Source organism: Hylobates moloch, unplaced genomic scaffold (genome assembly GCF_009828535.3).
Source record: "Hylobates moloch isolate HMO894 unplaced genomic scaffold, HMol_V3 SCAFFOLD_5, whole genome shotgun sequence".
Taxonomy (NCBI): Eukaryota; Metazoa; Chordata; class Mammalia; order Primates; family Hylobatidae; genus Hylobates; species Hylobates moloch.
The window spans coordinates 94,425,272-94,441,743 of NW_026652280.1; the positions used below are offsets into that span (position 1 = coordinate 94,425,272).

At 43.5% G+C, this 16,472-nt stretch overlaps 1 protein-coding gene across 8 annotated transcripts in view; it reads left to right on the forward strand.

Moving 5' to 3' along the window:
- ARHGEF3 (Rho guanine nucleotide exchange factor 3) overlaps positions 1 to 16,472 on the forward strand; it is a 349,457-nt gene that overhangs the window by 284,156 nt on the left and 48,829 nt on the right. Inside the window, exon 1 of one of the 8 annotated variants that reach the window (XM_032153954.2) lies at positions 15,579 to 16,202. The exons of the other annotated variants lie outside the window; for them this stretch is intronic. Coding sequence (XP_032009845.1) covers positions 16,194 to 16,202 — 9 coding nt within the window. The 5' untranslated portion in view covers positions 15,579 to 16,193. Of the gene's footprint in view, positions 1 to 15,578; positions 16,203 to 16,472 lie in introns of those variants that run through there. 8 annotated transcript variants of the gene reach the window in all.

Sequence of the window (16,472 nt, forward strand, 5' to 3'; positions counted from 1 at the left end):
AACCTGGATTTGGAAGTCAGCCTGAACTGAGTTTGAATCCCCACTTGGCCACTTGTGAGCTGAGAGATCTTGGACTTGTGTCTCATCCTCTAAGCCTTAGTTTCCTCAGCTGAAAAATGGGAATTTGCAAGGGAATTGTGAAGATGAAATAGGCACATAAAGGGCTTCCATCAAACAAGTACTTAATAGGTCATTAGCAGCAGCAGCAGCAGCAGCAGCAGCAGCAGCAGCAGCATCTATCTTGAATGTAGATCAGTTGAGTAGAAGCTATAGGCGGTTATACTTAGCAAGGCATCTGCTAGGAGGTAGCTCCTTCCTTTGTAGGAAATAAAGGGATCCGAGTTAGCATTGGGCATTATTATTTTTAAAACAAAAGATGTTCCAAGGATACTGGCAAGCTTCACATTCATTTCTGCCAGGTAGAATAACAAAAAAATCTAGTGTGGCTTTCTGGTTGTTCCCAGAATGACTTTCAAACAGGGGTTGGTGTGTGAGCTCTGGGTAGAGAGGCACCCTGGCCAGAGGAGTAGGGAGCAAGTTGTCCTGAGGCCGGCTCCCACCTGACATGCATCATCTGAGAATCCTAGCCAAATGCCAACCACAGACACAGACCCAAGGCAAGCAGATGAGGGTGGATTAGGTTGCTTTGAGCTCTTCATGTCCTATTCATTTGCAGGGTGCTTTAATTATAAATAGATCCTTTGTTGGAAATGTAGGGAAACTCCATAGTGTGATGGATACGAGCTGGTAAAGAGCTAGACAACTAAAAAATGACCCCTAATGCTCTTTAATTGTCCATAAATATTTATTGAGACATGGCTCTGTGTATCATTTTCCCCCTGGTTTAGAAAAGGCATGCTTTCTGTCCTCAAGGAACTTCTACTTCAGTTTGACCAAGTCGTTAACAACATGACCATACGGGTAGTGACTGTCAACCACGGGGATGGGGAGAAGCAGGCAATTTCACTGGGGAGCTTAGCAGACTATGGAGGGGGAATATTGAGAAGTGGTCATCCAATGAGCTCCCTGATGCTGGATGCCTGCCACCCCTCAGTCCTCAGGTGTGCCCTTAGCAGAGGGCAGCATCTTCTGGGGGCACATGAGCAGGACACCTTTGAACCTGGGCTCACTAAGATTCTGAGGGAGGAGTCAAGAGGAGCTGCTGATTCCAGAGTGATAGGGCTTGAATGCCGAATGAACATTCTCTCCTCCTCCACTCTCTGCATCAGTGTCTACTTCCCTTCTGCCTCTACAGCCTAGTCATTTCAGGGTTCCTCCCTGGTTTAGGAAACTAACAATGCTGTGGTTAATTAAGAACCCAGGCCTTCCTAAATTAATAGCCTTGGGCTCAATTTGGACTGTGTGACTTCAGGCAAGGCCCTTAACCCCTCGGAGTCTCAGTTGCCTACACTGTGAAATGGGTATATTAATAGCACTAACTTAAGAGAAGTCAAGGAAATAATGCACAGAAAGCACTTTGGCACAGCCTAGCACAAAGTCCTCTTGTATATTGCTATTATATTATTATTATTATCAGAGGAAGTTGTATATCCTGCGAAGCCAGTGTGGGGGTGGCGGGGAAAGTTTTCAAGGCAGGTAGATTTGAATTCAGATTTCACCACTGCCAGTTAATTACTGGGAATGACTTGGAGGAAGTCATCTCACTTCTCTGAACACCTGCTTCCTCCTCTATGAAATAGGATAACGGGGTTGCTGTATGGCATAGATGAGAGCATGTGTGACTTCATGGCTCTTGGTGCCTCCTCCTTCCCTTTCCTAGGCTTCCCTCATTGTTTACATAGTGCTTCAGAGTCACAAGAGTCACACCTGCGTCAGGTGTAGCAGGATGACTGCTCTGTTTCTAGAAAATTGTTAGAGTCTATTAGTAGGCAAGTGCCTTGGCAGGGTATAATTTATTTAATCACAATTGAGCGAAGCTTTGCAGGGTCAGGTGGCCCTCTGCACAGTCCTGCTTTGCAAACTCAGGGGCACCCCTCGCTTGACTCAAATGTTGGGGCAGAGGGAAGGAGGGACTGGTATGTAAAAGAAGAACCTTCCACTCCATCCTTGTGCCCTTCCCAACCTGGCAGTGCTTGGGAAACCTTTACCAAGGAAATTATTTTGCCAGTTTAGACTCCCAGCAGTCTTCAAAGGAATCCTCCCCTCTGCCCCTCTGTAGATGACCCATATTGGAAAACACTTGAGAACCTTGCTGCTCTCTGCTACAGGCATCCTTTGCCTCAGAAATAAATACCATTTTTATTTTACCACCAAAATGTCCTTGTCTTTTCTGGAAACTTTTATTGACATCCCTTACCACTGACTCTACAATGGCTAGCCAACTTTTTTTTTTAACAAAACCCAACAACCAAATCACAGGTTTGTATTTATTCTTTTTTTTTTTTTTTTCCTTGAGACGGAGTCTCGTGCAGTGGCGCAATCTCGGCTCACTGCAAGCTCCGCCTCCCGGGTTCACGCCATTCTCCTGCCTCAGCCTCTCCGAGTAGCTGGGACTACAGGCGCCCGCCACCACGCCCGGCTAATTTTTTGTATTTTTAGTAGAGACGGGGTTTCACCGTGGTCTTGATCTCCTGACCTCGTGATCCACCCACCTCGGCCTCCCAAAGTGCTGGGATTACAGGCGTGAGCCACCGCGCCCGGCCTTATTCTTTCATTTTAAGTCAGTTGCCACTGTCTACCCATTTTCCCCATTATCTCTTTGGAATTGAAACTAGCTGAGAGTGATGCTGGGAGCAGAGCTGAGTCTCTGAGCTCCTTGCCTTCTTTGTTGTGTGCTACATCGTTTTTTTTTTATATTCACAGGCTTCTGCATTTTAATCAACTGTAGATAATGATACATCTGGTTGCATATTAATTGCTGAGAGTTCAAAATAACACGTAATCACTATGTTTCAAGGTTGCAAATGTACAGCACTGAGAGCCAGTGTTTGTTACGAACATTTGGAAAAATCCATTGTTACTGGGTATTTTTAAATTCTTGTCATTAAAAATGCACTACAGAATGGAAAGTGTCTCAACAAATGAAATCAGTTTTGTGTTATGCACACATGCACATGCACATACACCCCTCCCAAAGAATAACATTTCGAAGCTATTCATCTGCTCATTTGGGGTGTGTGGGGGCAACAGAAATGCCAAATGAATCCGTTTTAGCTTACTTACCTCACAGTTTCCTGAACAGCATGCTTTGCATCTTATTTTTCTGCATACCATTGCTCAGTGGGTGGTAATATGTCAGCTGAAAGCCAAAAACAGAAAAGTTTTAGATTTTTAAAAATTTATTTCCAATTTAATCAGTCCCATGTAGTTGTTTGACTAGTAGCTTTTTCCATTCTGAATAATCAGATTTCAATGTATTCTGTTCTCGGCTGGGAGCAGAGTGTTCTAAAACACCCAGGTGCTGTGTCCCTTGGTTCTAAGTGTGGGCATGTGCTCCTGAGGACACACATGGACCAAACATTTGAAGGGATAATTTGTGCTAGAAGGGACAGCTGGGAGTTACCAGGGAGCACCTTGAACGTATTTTGTGTTTCTCTCTGGAGGTCACATCTCTGCAAGGCCTGTCTGCTCAAAATCATTGTTGTTGTCAAAAACAGAAACCAACTAGACATCAAGAGAAGGGGATCCATTTTCTTCTGCAGACCCAGTGCCCTTGGTCAGACGTCCCTGTAGTTTTTACCCAGCAACCAGTTGGGATCCCTGGTCCCTGTCTAGTTTTCAGTCAGATGACAGACCTGTCAGCTTTGCTTACCTGAGATGTGTTTGATCATCCCAGATTCAGCTGGAACAGTCTGTCCTTCCTTTGGGACACTGAGATTAAGATCTGCGCATCCTTTTTCATCTCTGTACTTCTTTTTCCTCTTCTGGGAAGCTAAGATAATGCTGAGCTTCAAAGAACGACAGATGGATGCGAAAGAGAGAGGACTTTTCTGTGGTTCTGTGTGGTCCTTTCTTGGTTACACATTATTTTTGTGAAGTTTCACCTTGCACATCTGACATGGGTTGAATGACCAGAGTTCCTCTCATTGCCTAATTCCAGACAGTACTGGGATCTGGCAAGACTGGAGACCAGCTCTTCTAGTCCATAATTCAGCAGTGTCGGTGGCAGTGGGCGGGTGGGAGGATAATGTAAACCTCAAGACACATCTATAAGGACCCAAGATTAGGACTTGGGTCCTTATCTAGAGATTTTACTGCTTTCCTCTCTTCCAGTATAGCCTTGAATCCTGCCAGACCACTGCTAGTTTTGCTGTATCCAGCCAGAGCTTGACTAAACAGATGATAAAACCACAGGAAGAAAAGGAAGGCAGGAATGTGGAATCAAAATACATGGTCTCGTAGCAGCTTCAGTGGCCAGAGCAGTTATTGGTATGATTCTGGCAGGTGACATGGAACTCCAGCTTTGTCCCGGAAGGATCAAGACAAAATCTAGTGCTGCAGGGAATAGAAGAGGGCAGGGGCGCAGGCTGGCAGAGAGACCATGCCTCTCCCAGGACATCAGAAATAAGGACAATACTCTGATATTTACTGAGGACTAACAGGTGGGTATCTGCCAAGCATGTTATACACCTAGTCTCCTGTGATCCTCCCAACAACTCTGTGAGGAGGTAGGAAAGTCATCTTCACTTCACAGCAGAGGAAACTAGCTTATAGAGGTTATATTTTGGGCCCAAGGTCATAGGGTATTGCACTCTGACCAGACAGGTTGGCTCATATTTTATCCTTAGATCCTTTGCAAAGAATCGATGCACTCTTCGGGCCAGAGTGATAAGAACTTTGTCACTTGCTGCAGAGGCATTCAGATTATTCCTAAGCTCTGAGAGAGCCCAGAAAATGTCCTTAAAGAAGCAGGAATGGAACTCCCAGTGGCATCCTTTTCCCCCTTCTCCTCCAACCCCATCCAAGGGGAAGCCAGGGAATCCCTTTTACAGAGATAAACAAATGCAGAACATATATTCCACCCAAAGGTTTCCAAGAAGTCAGTAGGAAATGACTGACTCCGGAACCCCAAAGTCACAGAGACCGTCCTCTGGACCCTGTGGCTGTGACCAGGAGACCTTTTCTACCTCTGGGTGCCTTGTTGGCATCATCCAACTAGGGATGTCCAACCCCATTTTCCAGACCGGGGGATGGGTGTGGCATTATGGGCACGTTATTTCTGTGGCATTCTTGCCAAAAATGCATAATCTGATGTGAGAAAACATCCTCTGGGCCCATGGCTGGCCTTCCCGTAAGGGCCACAGAGACTTGATGCTGCTGGCAACTCTCCTAATTTTTAAAGAGGTTGAACTCTTTAAAGTTCTCCAGCTCTGAGCATCTGGCCCTTTCTGCCTCAGAAGGCAGATGTGGAGCCAGGGACCGCAGAGAGAGCTAAATATTTGGCTTCCTCTTTCTCTGAAGGTCTATAGCATCATGTCTGGGCATGACCAAGATGAATTTCAGGCAATGGGGGCTGGTGTTTGCTAAAAGGAACTTAACAGGGGTGTGGGTGTGCATTTCTCCCTCTGCCCAAGGTTAAGTAATAGTAACATCCTGTGTAAAGAGAATTGAATGTGGTTTTCTGCTAAACTTCAATATTTTAGGGCTATTTATTAGATTGTTTAATCTTGGGCCAATTTAACCAGTAGCAGACTAATAAAATAATAGATTTGGGCTTGCTGCCAGGACAAATGTTGACTTACCCTTATAATGTTGACTAAAACGAGTAACTTTGAAAGTTATTGCAGAGTGAAACCTTAGCCAGAAATAGTGTCTGAAACAGTGGTTTTGTTTCATTTTACTGGCTCTGCTTAGAGATTATGTTTGTAACCTAGGCTGCTGCCTGCTTCACCTCTTAGAGTCTTGTATTTTACTGAATTATTTCCCAAGGTTCTTTTTTTCAGCCCATAAACCTTCACTCAGCAAAAATGAATTTCCCCATGGCAGGCAAGTAGGACAGGTTACTTTTCCAATGTGGGGGCAAAAACTCAATGGTACCAAGAAGAATAAAGGTAATAACTTGCTTGAGTCTTCTCTCAGAAACAAAATGGTATGCCATGAACATTCGCCCTCTCCAAATCTGTAGTAAAATTAATTGCTTCTCCCAGGTGTACCGGAAGAAATCCATCTCTCTCGCCCCCTACCCCCACCTTTCCTTCATTTTGCCATTCAGTTTATACAAACAGTAGAGAGCTATAGTATTTTGCTACCATGTGTTTTGGACTTGAAGGAAGCAGGGGAGGCCAGGAGGAAATGAAGCTAGGAGGACTACAGAAATTGTCATAAAGTGTGATTTCTTTCTACCCCTGTTTTTTTAATTTGCGTTTTATGGGAAGCTGGTTTGGGCAGGGCCTCTGAGCATGGTTTCAGAGGCTCCTGCCAGCATTGTGTGAGCTCAGCCAACTGCCAACTGTCCTCCTTATACCTTTCCCTTATTCAAGGCTCTCCCTGAAAGCAACCACCTCACAGGGAGACTTTGGCCAAGAAGCCATAGGTGCTGAATCTGCTTTTGGTGCTGACTGGCTTAGGCAGACAGAGCTTGATATACAGAGAATAAACGTCAACCCTCTAACATTAATATGTTCAGTTTTATGCACCTGAGAGTTGATGGTTTAATTTGTGGGTTTGTCCAGACTCTCTTGTGACTTCTCTCATCATCTGCTCTTTAGCACTTCCATGAGACGGGGCAAGAGATTGTTGGAGTCTCAATCCAGCAGCCCGAAAGCCTGTCTGCAGCTTGGGTTTGAGACTGAACTAACTCAGGGTGTTCTGTGGATGTTAGTTATCCAGGCTGTCCCTGTTCCCTCATTAACAAAAACAAAACAAACCCCAGCTTTTTTTTTTTTTAAGAAGGAAATTGGGATCTTTTCCTCATAGCACCTTATCTTAATATGGAGGAAAGAGTTGAGCCATTTTATCAAAAAGGAAATCAAATCCCCCTTGGATGCCTAATGTGAAGCAACTGGCAACCAAACTCACGGCTGGAGAAAACAAACACAAGAATGTGGCTTCCATGTTTGAGATTAGCCAAGACAAAGATAGCAGGGATGCCTCCCGGAACAGTTCCTGGTGGTTTGTCAAAGTCGACAAAGCTTGTAGTCCCTTTGTTGAAATCACTGATAAGCATTCAAGAGGAAAATTATAGTTCTGAGTTTGAAGACCTTTTCTCACCTTGGGGGTTAAAAACCAATAATTCTGAAACACATTTGGCCTAATCAATGAAGCCAGGTTTCCGTTGGGATTTGGGCTTCATTGTTTGTCTTTCATCTTCTGGGAACAGGTGACACCAGGTCAGTTAGCTCTGTGCCAGGGGAAAAAATAACAAAAAAAAAATTTCAATGGAAATTTTAGAATTAGGAACAATTATTTCATTATTATTATCTTTTTCTATTTCCAGAAAAATAAGATGAAGAGTCATTTGCAAGCTCGAAGGCAGCTCCCCTTTCTGTACCCACAGTCTTACTCCTCCTTTGATCAAGCAGCTCTATGAAGGCCTCCTCAGTGCTGCATATGTGTCCTACGTTCCTATATTGTCCATCGCACCATGCCCTGCCTTCCAGCCACCTCACCTGCTCCTTCCTTGCCAGCTCCACCTGACACTGACTCTCTTGACTCTTTGTGGCTCAACCTTCTGATTCTCCCTATTCAGCTGGGAGACATTCCCCACAACAGTGACACCTGTATACTTCAATTAAGGCACTTTGCACATACCAGTAAACACTCCCTAAATTGGGCTAAGAAGGAGGCACAAAGTCACAAAGTCCTCCAAAATATGTATTAGTTACAAAGAGAATAATGTTAACTTTACAGTGGAGAAATCCAGCAGACACCACCTGTGTTAGTTTCTTATGACTGCTATAACAAAGTACCACAAACTAGGTGGCTTAAAACAACAAAAAATTATTGTCTTATTCTGGAGGCTAAGTCTGAAATGAAAATGTCAGCAGAGGCCGGGTGTGGTGGCTCACACCTGTAATCCCAGCACTTTGGCAGGCCAAGGCGGGTGGATCACCTGAGGTCAGGAGTTGAGACTAGCCTGGCCAACATAGCGAAACCCTATCTTTACTGAAAATACAAAAATTAGCCGGGTGTGGTGGTGCACTCCTGTAGTCCCAGCTACTCAGGAGGCTGAGGCAGGAGAATTGCTCGAACCCAGAGGTGGAGGTTGCAGTGAGCTGAGATTGTGCCACTGCACTCTAGTCCGAGTGACAGAACAAGACTCTGTCTCAAAAAAAAAGAAAAGAAAAGAAAATGTCAGCAGAGCCATGCTCCCTCTGAAACTTGCAGAGGAATCCTTGCTTCTTCCAAGTTCCTGGTGTTTGCTGGCAATCCTTCGTGTTCTTTGGCTTGTAGATACATCACTCCAGTCTCCACCTCTCTGTTGTCACATGGCCATCTTCTCCATGTGTGTCTCTAAATTTCCCTCTTCTTATAAGGACACTAGTGATTAGATTTAGGGCCTACTCTAAACTAGTGTGACTCTTCTTAACTTGATTTTATCTACAAAGATCCTATTTCCAAATAAGGTCACAGTCACAGGTATATGGAGTAAGAACTTACACTTATCTTTCAGTGGGGGCATAATTCAATCCATAAGACCATCTTAACCACGTAGCCAAAGTTAACATCACCAATAATAAGACTTAGCAACATGGTGTACCACCTATATGATATACCAGGAAGGGTACATCTTTGTGTTGTGTTCTTGCCAAAAATGCATAACCTGAACCTAATCGTGAGAGAACATAAGATTAATTTAAAGTGAGAGACATTCTATAAAATAACCAACCAGTACTCTTCACAAGTGTCAATTAAAGAGCTCTAGTATTTTGATATAAGATCATGAAAGACAACAAGACAGAGGAACTATATCACAGATTGGACAGAAATATAACTTTGGATTCTAGATTAGATCCTGGAACAGAAAAAGGACACTAGTGGGAAAACAGAAACTGGTAGGATCCCAATAACTCTGTGAGTAGTTTAGTTAATAGTATTGCCCCAATGTTAACTTCTTAGTTTTGATAAATGTACTGTGGTTATGTAAAATGTTAACATTAGAGCTAGTGGTGTAAAGGATGTATGGGAACACTCTACTAATTTTGCAACTCTTCTGTAAATCTAAGATTATTTCAAAATCAATTTCTTTAAAAAGAGTATGCTCATATTAAGGGACTAGATAAGCTCACCTGTTCTTAGAGGCAAAGGTGACAGGGGGAATAATCTTTAGCAAAAACATACCAATTTGTGAGCCCTATTCTAGGCTCTGATAATTATCTTGCTATTCACAAAGTACTGTGCCATGTGCTCATCGTCATTATCTGTCTGTTTTTGGGCAGAATAATGAAGCAGGGGCGTATAGTCCAGTACATGGTCCACATTTTGCCTCTACCTGAAATATGTGATTTTTTTTTTGAAACGGAGTCTCGCTCTTTCACCCAGGCTGGAGTGCAGTGGCACGATCTCGGCTCATTGCAGGCTCCGCCCCCTGGGGTTCACGCCATTCTCCTGCCTCAGCCTCCCACGTAGCTGGGACTACAGGTGCCCGCCACCTCGCCTGGCTAATTTTTTGTATTTTTAGTAGAGACAGGGTTTCACCGTGTTAGCCAGGATGGTCTCGATCTCCTGACCTGGTGATCCGTCCGCCTTGGCCTCCCAAAGTGCTGGGATTAAAGGCGTGAGCCACCACACCCGGCCTACGTGATCTTTTTGTATTTGTGCTCCTTGAACCTTGGCTTGCTCACTTATAAAATGGGGATAATGATATTAGCTTTCTCATAAGATGTTCTGAAGATGCCAAGAGCAAATCCTTACAAAGCTCTTCGCCCAGCACCTGCGCAGATTGTAAATTCCCTGTAAAGCATAGCTCCTACCCACAGAATTCTCACTGCTGTATTATGAGGTTATTTCCCCATTTTTCAGTTGAAGAAACTGAGTAAGTAACGTGCTTAAGACAAGATTAGTGAATATGAGAGCCAGACTAAAATAGATAAATCTATAAAAATAATATGGCTCATTCTCAACCATTTTGTTAGAAAAACATTAACACAAGAGGGAAAATCTGTAGGAATTCATTGAAAGAAAAGATACAAAGCAAGCTGTCAAGTGCCCCCAGGCTGGGTGGAGTGGGACCATTTGAAGTAAAGCTTATAGCTGGGAAGAGGCAGAAGCAGGAATTAAAGAATTGTCCATGGCGTGAACCCGGGAGGGGGAGCTTGCAGTGAGCCAAGATGGTGCCACTGCACTCCAGCCTGGGCGACAGAGCGAGACTCTGTCTCCAGAAAAAAAAAAAAAAAAGAAAAAAAGAATTGTCCAGTGGGCAAACAAACAGAGACCCTGAAAGGGTGGGGAAGGCCTTCGCAATAGGAGGTATCAGAGGAAATTAGAATACAAGAATATTTGTAGTAGCCTATAAGTCTTGCAGGGTGAGAATCTTGGGCATAAACTGTAAAATGATGTGAACCACCCTTTGGCCCTGAGGAATAGGGGTGGTAAAGTCAAGGCAATTGTAGGGTAATGAGCTAATTTACATTTGTTTGATCAGTAAGAGGCAGAAGGGGAGTGAGGATCTGGCAACAATGGAGATTTTAGCCTCGTTAGTAGGTTATATTATTGTATCAATTGAGAGAAAAACATGAATTTGCAAGAGATTCACAGGAAAACAAAACATGCTCACAAGTTAAAATATATATAGCAGGAACACGAAGTACCCCTGTCCATGGACAAGCTGATCTTGAAGGGCCCTTATTTTTCTGTGTGTTTCTAAAATAAATTAGAGTTGACCTCCCCTGGATTGTTTTTTGTCATGGAGTTCAGTGATTGGAAAACCATTAATGGATTTACTTTTTTTTTTTTTTTTTTTTTTTGAGACGGAGTCTCGCTGTGTCACCTAGGCTAGAGTGCAATGGCACGATCTTGGCTCACTGCACCCTCCTGCCTCCCGGGTTCAAGCGATTCTTCTGCCTCAGCCTCCTGAGTAACTGGGATTATAGGCGCCCGTTACCTTTATATTTTTAGCAGAGATGGGGTTTCACCATATTGGTCAGGCTTGTCTCGAACTCCTGACCTCATGATTTGCTGCCCCCCAGGCCTCCCAAAGTGCTGGGATTACAGGTGTGAGCCACCGCACCTGGCCAGGGTTTCTTAATGAGAGTGAATTAAGCCAGTCAATACAATAAAAGACTTCAGGGGGTGTGGTGACTTGGCCCATGGCTCTCCACGGGGTTGCTGTCTTTAAATGCTGTGAAGTAGCTTTCCCAACGTTCTCTTTCCCAACACATGGAGCTTCCCCTATTCTGGTGTGTGTTATTTAGAAGTTATTGAAATTCAGTAGTGGGGACTTTTAAAAAACAAACACACAAAAATAGGTTTCTTCTATTCTGGATAATGTCTGTCTCTTTAGTATCCTCTCTCACTATGCCCTTCCTAATAACTGAGGTAAAAAAATCACAGACGGCACCTGTCTACTCCGGTTCAGCATTCGCTGGCACACTTGCAAAACAATTTTATGTTCATTAAAAAAAAACAAACTGGCCAGGCGCGGTGGCTCTCGCCAGTAATCCCAGCACTTTGGGAGGCCGAGGCAGTCGGATCACAAGGTCAGGAGATCAAGACCATCCTGGCTAACACGGTGAAACGCCGTCTCTACTAAAAATACAAAAAATTAGCTGGACGTGGTGGCGGGCGCCTGTATTTCCAGCTACTCAGGAGGCTGAGGCAGGAGAATGGCGTGAACCCGGGAGGCGGAGCTTGCAGTGAGCCGAGATCGCACCACTGCACTCTGGCGTGGGCGACAGAGCCAGACTGCGTCTCAAAAAAACAAACAAGCAAACAAAAAAAAAAACCTTTTTATTTCAACATGTACCATAGGCAGGCATGTACCAAATACATGTACCATTTGACATGTATTTTGTCATGTACCTGTGCCTGGCACCTAGCTTTGATAACTACCAACCTGTGACCAGTCCTGTTTTCCTCTTTTTCCATCCTCTTTCTCCACTGTCATTATTTTGAAGTAGATCCCAGGCATTATATCACTTTTTATGTCCTTTGTTCATATATATATTAAAATGGTCAAGGAAAGTTGGCATTGTGTTTAGAAAGTTAAGAGAATAAAATGCAATAAAATAGGGTTTACTCACATAAAAAGCAAGTCAAATGTTTCCCCTGTTTATCAGGGGAGGACCCTGCATGTCCAGCTGCAGGGAGAATATGCAAATCAAGCTTATGCTATCTACTGGAGCCTGATGACTAGGTGTGCCTGTGGGAGAGTGCAGTGCCTGGGAGTGTTGTCTTTGGGTATGTTACAGTAGAAAAGCCGAGGCTGACATGACTGGTCAGCAAACAGCAGTCAGCAAACTATGGCCTGAAGACCGAATACAGCTGACTTCCTATGGGCCTCAAGCTAAGAATAATGTCTACATGTTATAATGATTGAAAAATATCAAAAGAATAATATTTTGTAAGTGGGGCATAGTGGCTCAACCCTGTAATCCCCAGCACGTTGGGAAGCTGAGGCGGGAGAATTGCTTGACCCCAGGAATTTGAGACCAGTCTGGGAGACATGGCAAGACCCCTTCTCTAAAAAATTTTTAAAAATTTAGCCAGGCATGGTGGTGAGCACCTGTAGTCCCAGTTTCCTGAGAGGCTGAGGTGGGAAGATCTGCTTGAGCCCGGGAGGTTGAGGCTGCCCTGAGTCGTGATCGTGCCACTGCACACCAGCCTGAGTGACAGAGCAAGACCCTGTCTCAAAGAATATTCTGTGACATGAAAACTACGAAATTTGAATTTTAGTGTTCATAAATGTTTAATATGATATAGCCACACTTATTTATTTACAGATTGTTTGTGTCCGAAAGCAGAGATCAGTAGTTGTGACAGAGGCTGGGTAGCCCCTTACAGAAAAAGTTAACCAGGCCCTGGGGTAGGGCATGGGCTCTGGAGTCAGCCTGCCTGGGTTTACATCCTGGTCACCTTGTTTTAGCTGAATGGCTTTAAGCAAATTGCTCTACTACATGCCTTAGTTTCTCCATCTTTAAAATAGGGATCGTAATAGTAGTTAACTTGTAAGGTTGTTAGTAGGATTAAATATGCAACTATATGTAAAGCACTGAGCTGAGTTCCTGCTACCAGTATTAGCTCATTATTATTATTTGTTTATGCTAGAGTTTCTCAGTCACTGTAAGATTGTAACTTCCTATTTAACATGAGGACGATGAAAGCCACCTAGAAGGTTCCTGGGTGGATTATACATGACCCTTGGGAGTACAGTTTCCACACACCACCTGGCACACAGATAGAACCCTGAAAAGGCTTTCCTGGAATTTCCAAACATTTGAAAGACTTTTTTTATTTGGCTCCGTCAACTCATGGGTAAAGAGTACCTGCTAGCACAATCAATTCTCACCTCTTCCTTGCTCCTGGCCAGATGTTAAAGCAGGTGAGAGCCACACTGCCCTGCAATGCAGCAGCCTGAGTCCTTATGCCAGTGGCTACATTTCCAGCCGCTCCTGGATGGTGTTTGAGGCTCAATAGGGGTAGAGTCTCAGGGCAGCTGCAGACATGACAAGGATGATATTCCTACTATTCCTCACCCCACTCTGGCTGCAAAAAGGAAGTGCAGGGAAAATAAGTGGGGAGTTCTGTATGCCATGTCTGTTTCAATGGAACTATTTTTGGAGGGATAAAAAAGTATGCTAGATTATATTGATAGGATAGGCATTTTCTTACATTGCATACAGTCTGCTTTGGCTTTTACCTGTTGAGGGGAAGAATGAGGAGAGGATAAAAATCATTGTATCCCCTAGAGAAGGAATATCAAAATCTATTTAATAAAAAAACTCATACTAAGAATAAAATTGCAGTGTTTTATTCTCCTTTGTTCATAATTAAACACAAGATATTTTAAATTGTCAAATCAGCTTCTTTATGAAAAAATATGACCTGTATGCCTTTCTTTATTCTCCTTTCCTTCTTCCCACCCCTCCCTTCTTTTCTTCTCTTCCTTTTTTTCTTTTCTTGTCCTCTGACTAAATGAAGAACAAACATTTGATAAAAGCCACTGCCAATTCATGATAAAAATTCACAGCAAAGTTGGTACAGAAAAGAACTTTCTCTACATGATAAAGGGTGCCTCTCCCATGCTCTCAGCAAATATTTAATGATGAAATCTTATTAATAATCACCGTAGAACCAAAAATTAAACTAGCATACCCACTGTCTTGGCTTGTAATCAACAATATACAGGTGGTTCTAGCCAGTGCAATAAGACAAGAGAAACAAAAAAGTTATGAGGCCTAGAAAAGATGAAACAAAACTGTTATTCACAAAATACTGTCTATACAGAATGCTCAATGTCTTTTTTCTTTTCTTTTTTTTTTAGTGAGATACCCTTTTTTTTAGTGAGATACCCTTCTGCCCTGTCTTAAAATCACATGGTGGGGCTGGTGTCTGCACTTGAAACAGGACACTTGGTTCCTGGGTTTAGCATTGACCTTGCCCAGCTTGGTCTGGCAGCTGAGTTGTTGGACTAGGAAGCGTCCCTGCAGGTTGTGTTCTGTTACCTCTCTGTAAAGCCTGAAAGCATCCCTGCGATTGCATTTGCTAGTTCTCAGTAGAGCTATTTCACAAGAATCTGGAAACATTTTCCCTGAGGGCTCTCTTTAGACAGCAGTAAAATGTAGCTGGAGACATATTGAGTAAATGGAAAAGAAAAATCAAGTGAGGCCAGGAATTTTTTTAATCTTCTATTCTCACAGAAACCCTCAAGGAGAACACCATAATTCATATTTTACTCATGTGGGTTAGGCATAAAGCCTCCCCCATAGATCCAATTACCTGTAAGTGTTCTGGTTTTGAAATTGCACCTGCTTACATTGCTGGATCATAGCACTAAATCACACAGCAACGGCTTCTGGTTCAATTGTTCATTACTTGGGAATGTCAGATTGCCAGAGAGCAGCCCGATGTTTACATCCAAATCAGCAATGCCTTAGGAAATCAGTTTTAATTACAATCTCACGTAGCAGCACTGCACTCAACCTGCAGAGAGGCTGGCATTTGTGTTGAACCTACATCTTATAGCTGTGCAGAAAATGCCTGTCCGACTGGGTCATGCAAAATGGACAGCAAAGTCAGCAGAACCTTAGAAAAGATGACACAGCAAGTGGAACACAGCTGGACCATCCCCCATCCTGTCAAGCGTGCAGTGCTCTCTGGCCCCTTTTTAAAACAAGAGAACCCAGTTGGCATTTGCCTTTCAGCCTCCCCATTCTGATATAAAAATCTGTGACCCAGCAGCTTTGACCATAAAAAAGAGAGAAACAGAAAGACTCAAAGTCAGTGGGCAGGATTCTCTGAGACCAGGTCCTGCTCCCTCAGGGAATCCTTGTCACCTCACTTGCTGTAATGCAGTTTGTGCCACCAACATGGCATTTTCAGCCCAAAGCAGGAGCCATTTAGACAAATTCAGGGGATGCTTAAGAGGCAGTGTGTGTGTGTGTGTGTGTGTGTGTGTGTGTGTGTGTGTGTGTGTGCAGTACGCCAGTGGTGCAGCTCTGACGTAAAAAAATGTTTTAAACCCTCCTCTGGGCACAAATGCTCAAGAGCCTGGCACTGGACAGGGAGCATCCTGAAGGGCACTGTCACCTGAAGCAGAAGAGCTGTCAGATCTTTCCCTTCAGCACTTAAATCATTGTCACGCAATGGCTCTCATCTTGGGAGATTCATCCTCTGCATTTTGGAACTGAGCCTTCCTAATGTTCTGAGAGTTTTCTGCTGTCTGTTCAGCTTAGCAAGCTAAGAAGCCGGAGAGGTACCCAGCAGCCTGGTTGCATTCTCCGTCTTGGAAAAGTATTTAACTGCTTTGAGAAATCGTGAAATCGTTCCTGGCCACATTGTGGGATTGCATTGAATTTTTTTTTAAGTTTTTAAATTTTTATATGTAAATGCTGGAAAGCTTGGAGACAGTCTATTTCAAAGAAGGCTTTTGATTTCTGAGACTGGCAGGGGCATAAAATGACATGAGAGTGTCTCAGCAGGATTCCAAATTCACGAAAGATTTTTCCAGGCACCTACTATGTTCAGAACGGGGATGCAGAGATGTCCTGGAGAATCTGAAGTTCTGCCTTAACCCTCGAAACTTTGAAAGCAATGGCTGAAAAGGAAAGATGAATACCTAGAGGCTCCCTCTGGAAATGATCGAGGTTTGCCACCACAATTGGCTACTTAGGCTTTGTCCGTCAAAATTTGGTTATCTTCATGTGCTGTCTAGCATCTACTACAGGTCAGATGGAGCTTAGGAGGACAAGGGTAACTCTTCTCTTTGTCTTTGTAAAATGTTTTGTCTATCATCATTCTCTTCCCCATAGCCTGTTTTTTTGTTGTTGTTGTTGTTTGTTTGTTTTTTGTTTTTTTTTTTTGACACAGAGTCTGTCTCTGTCAACCAGCCTGGAGTGCAATGGCGCAATCTCAGC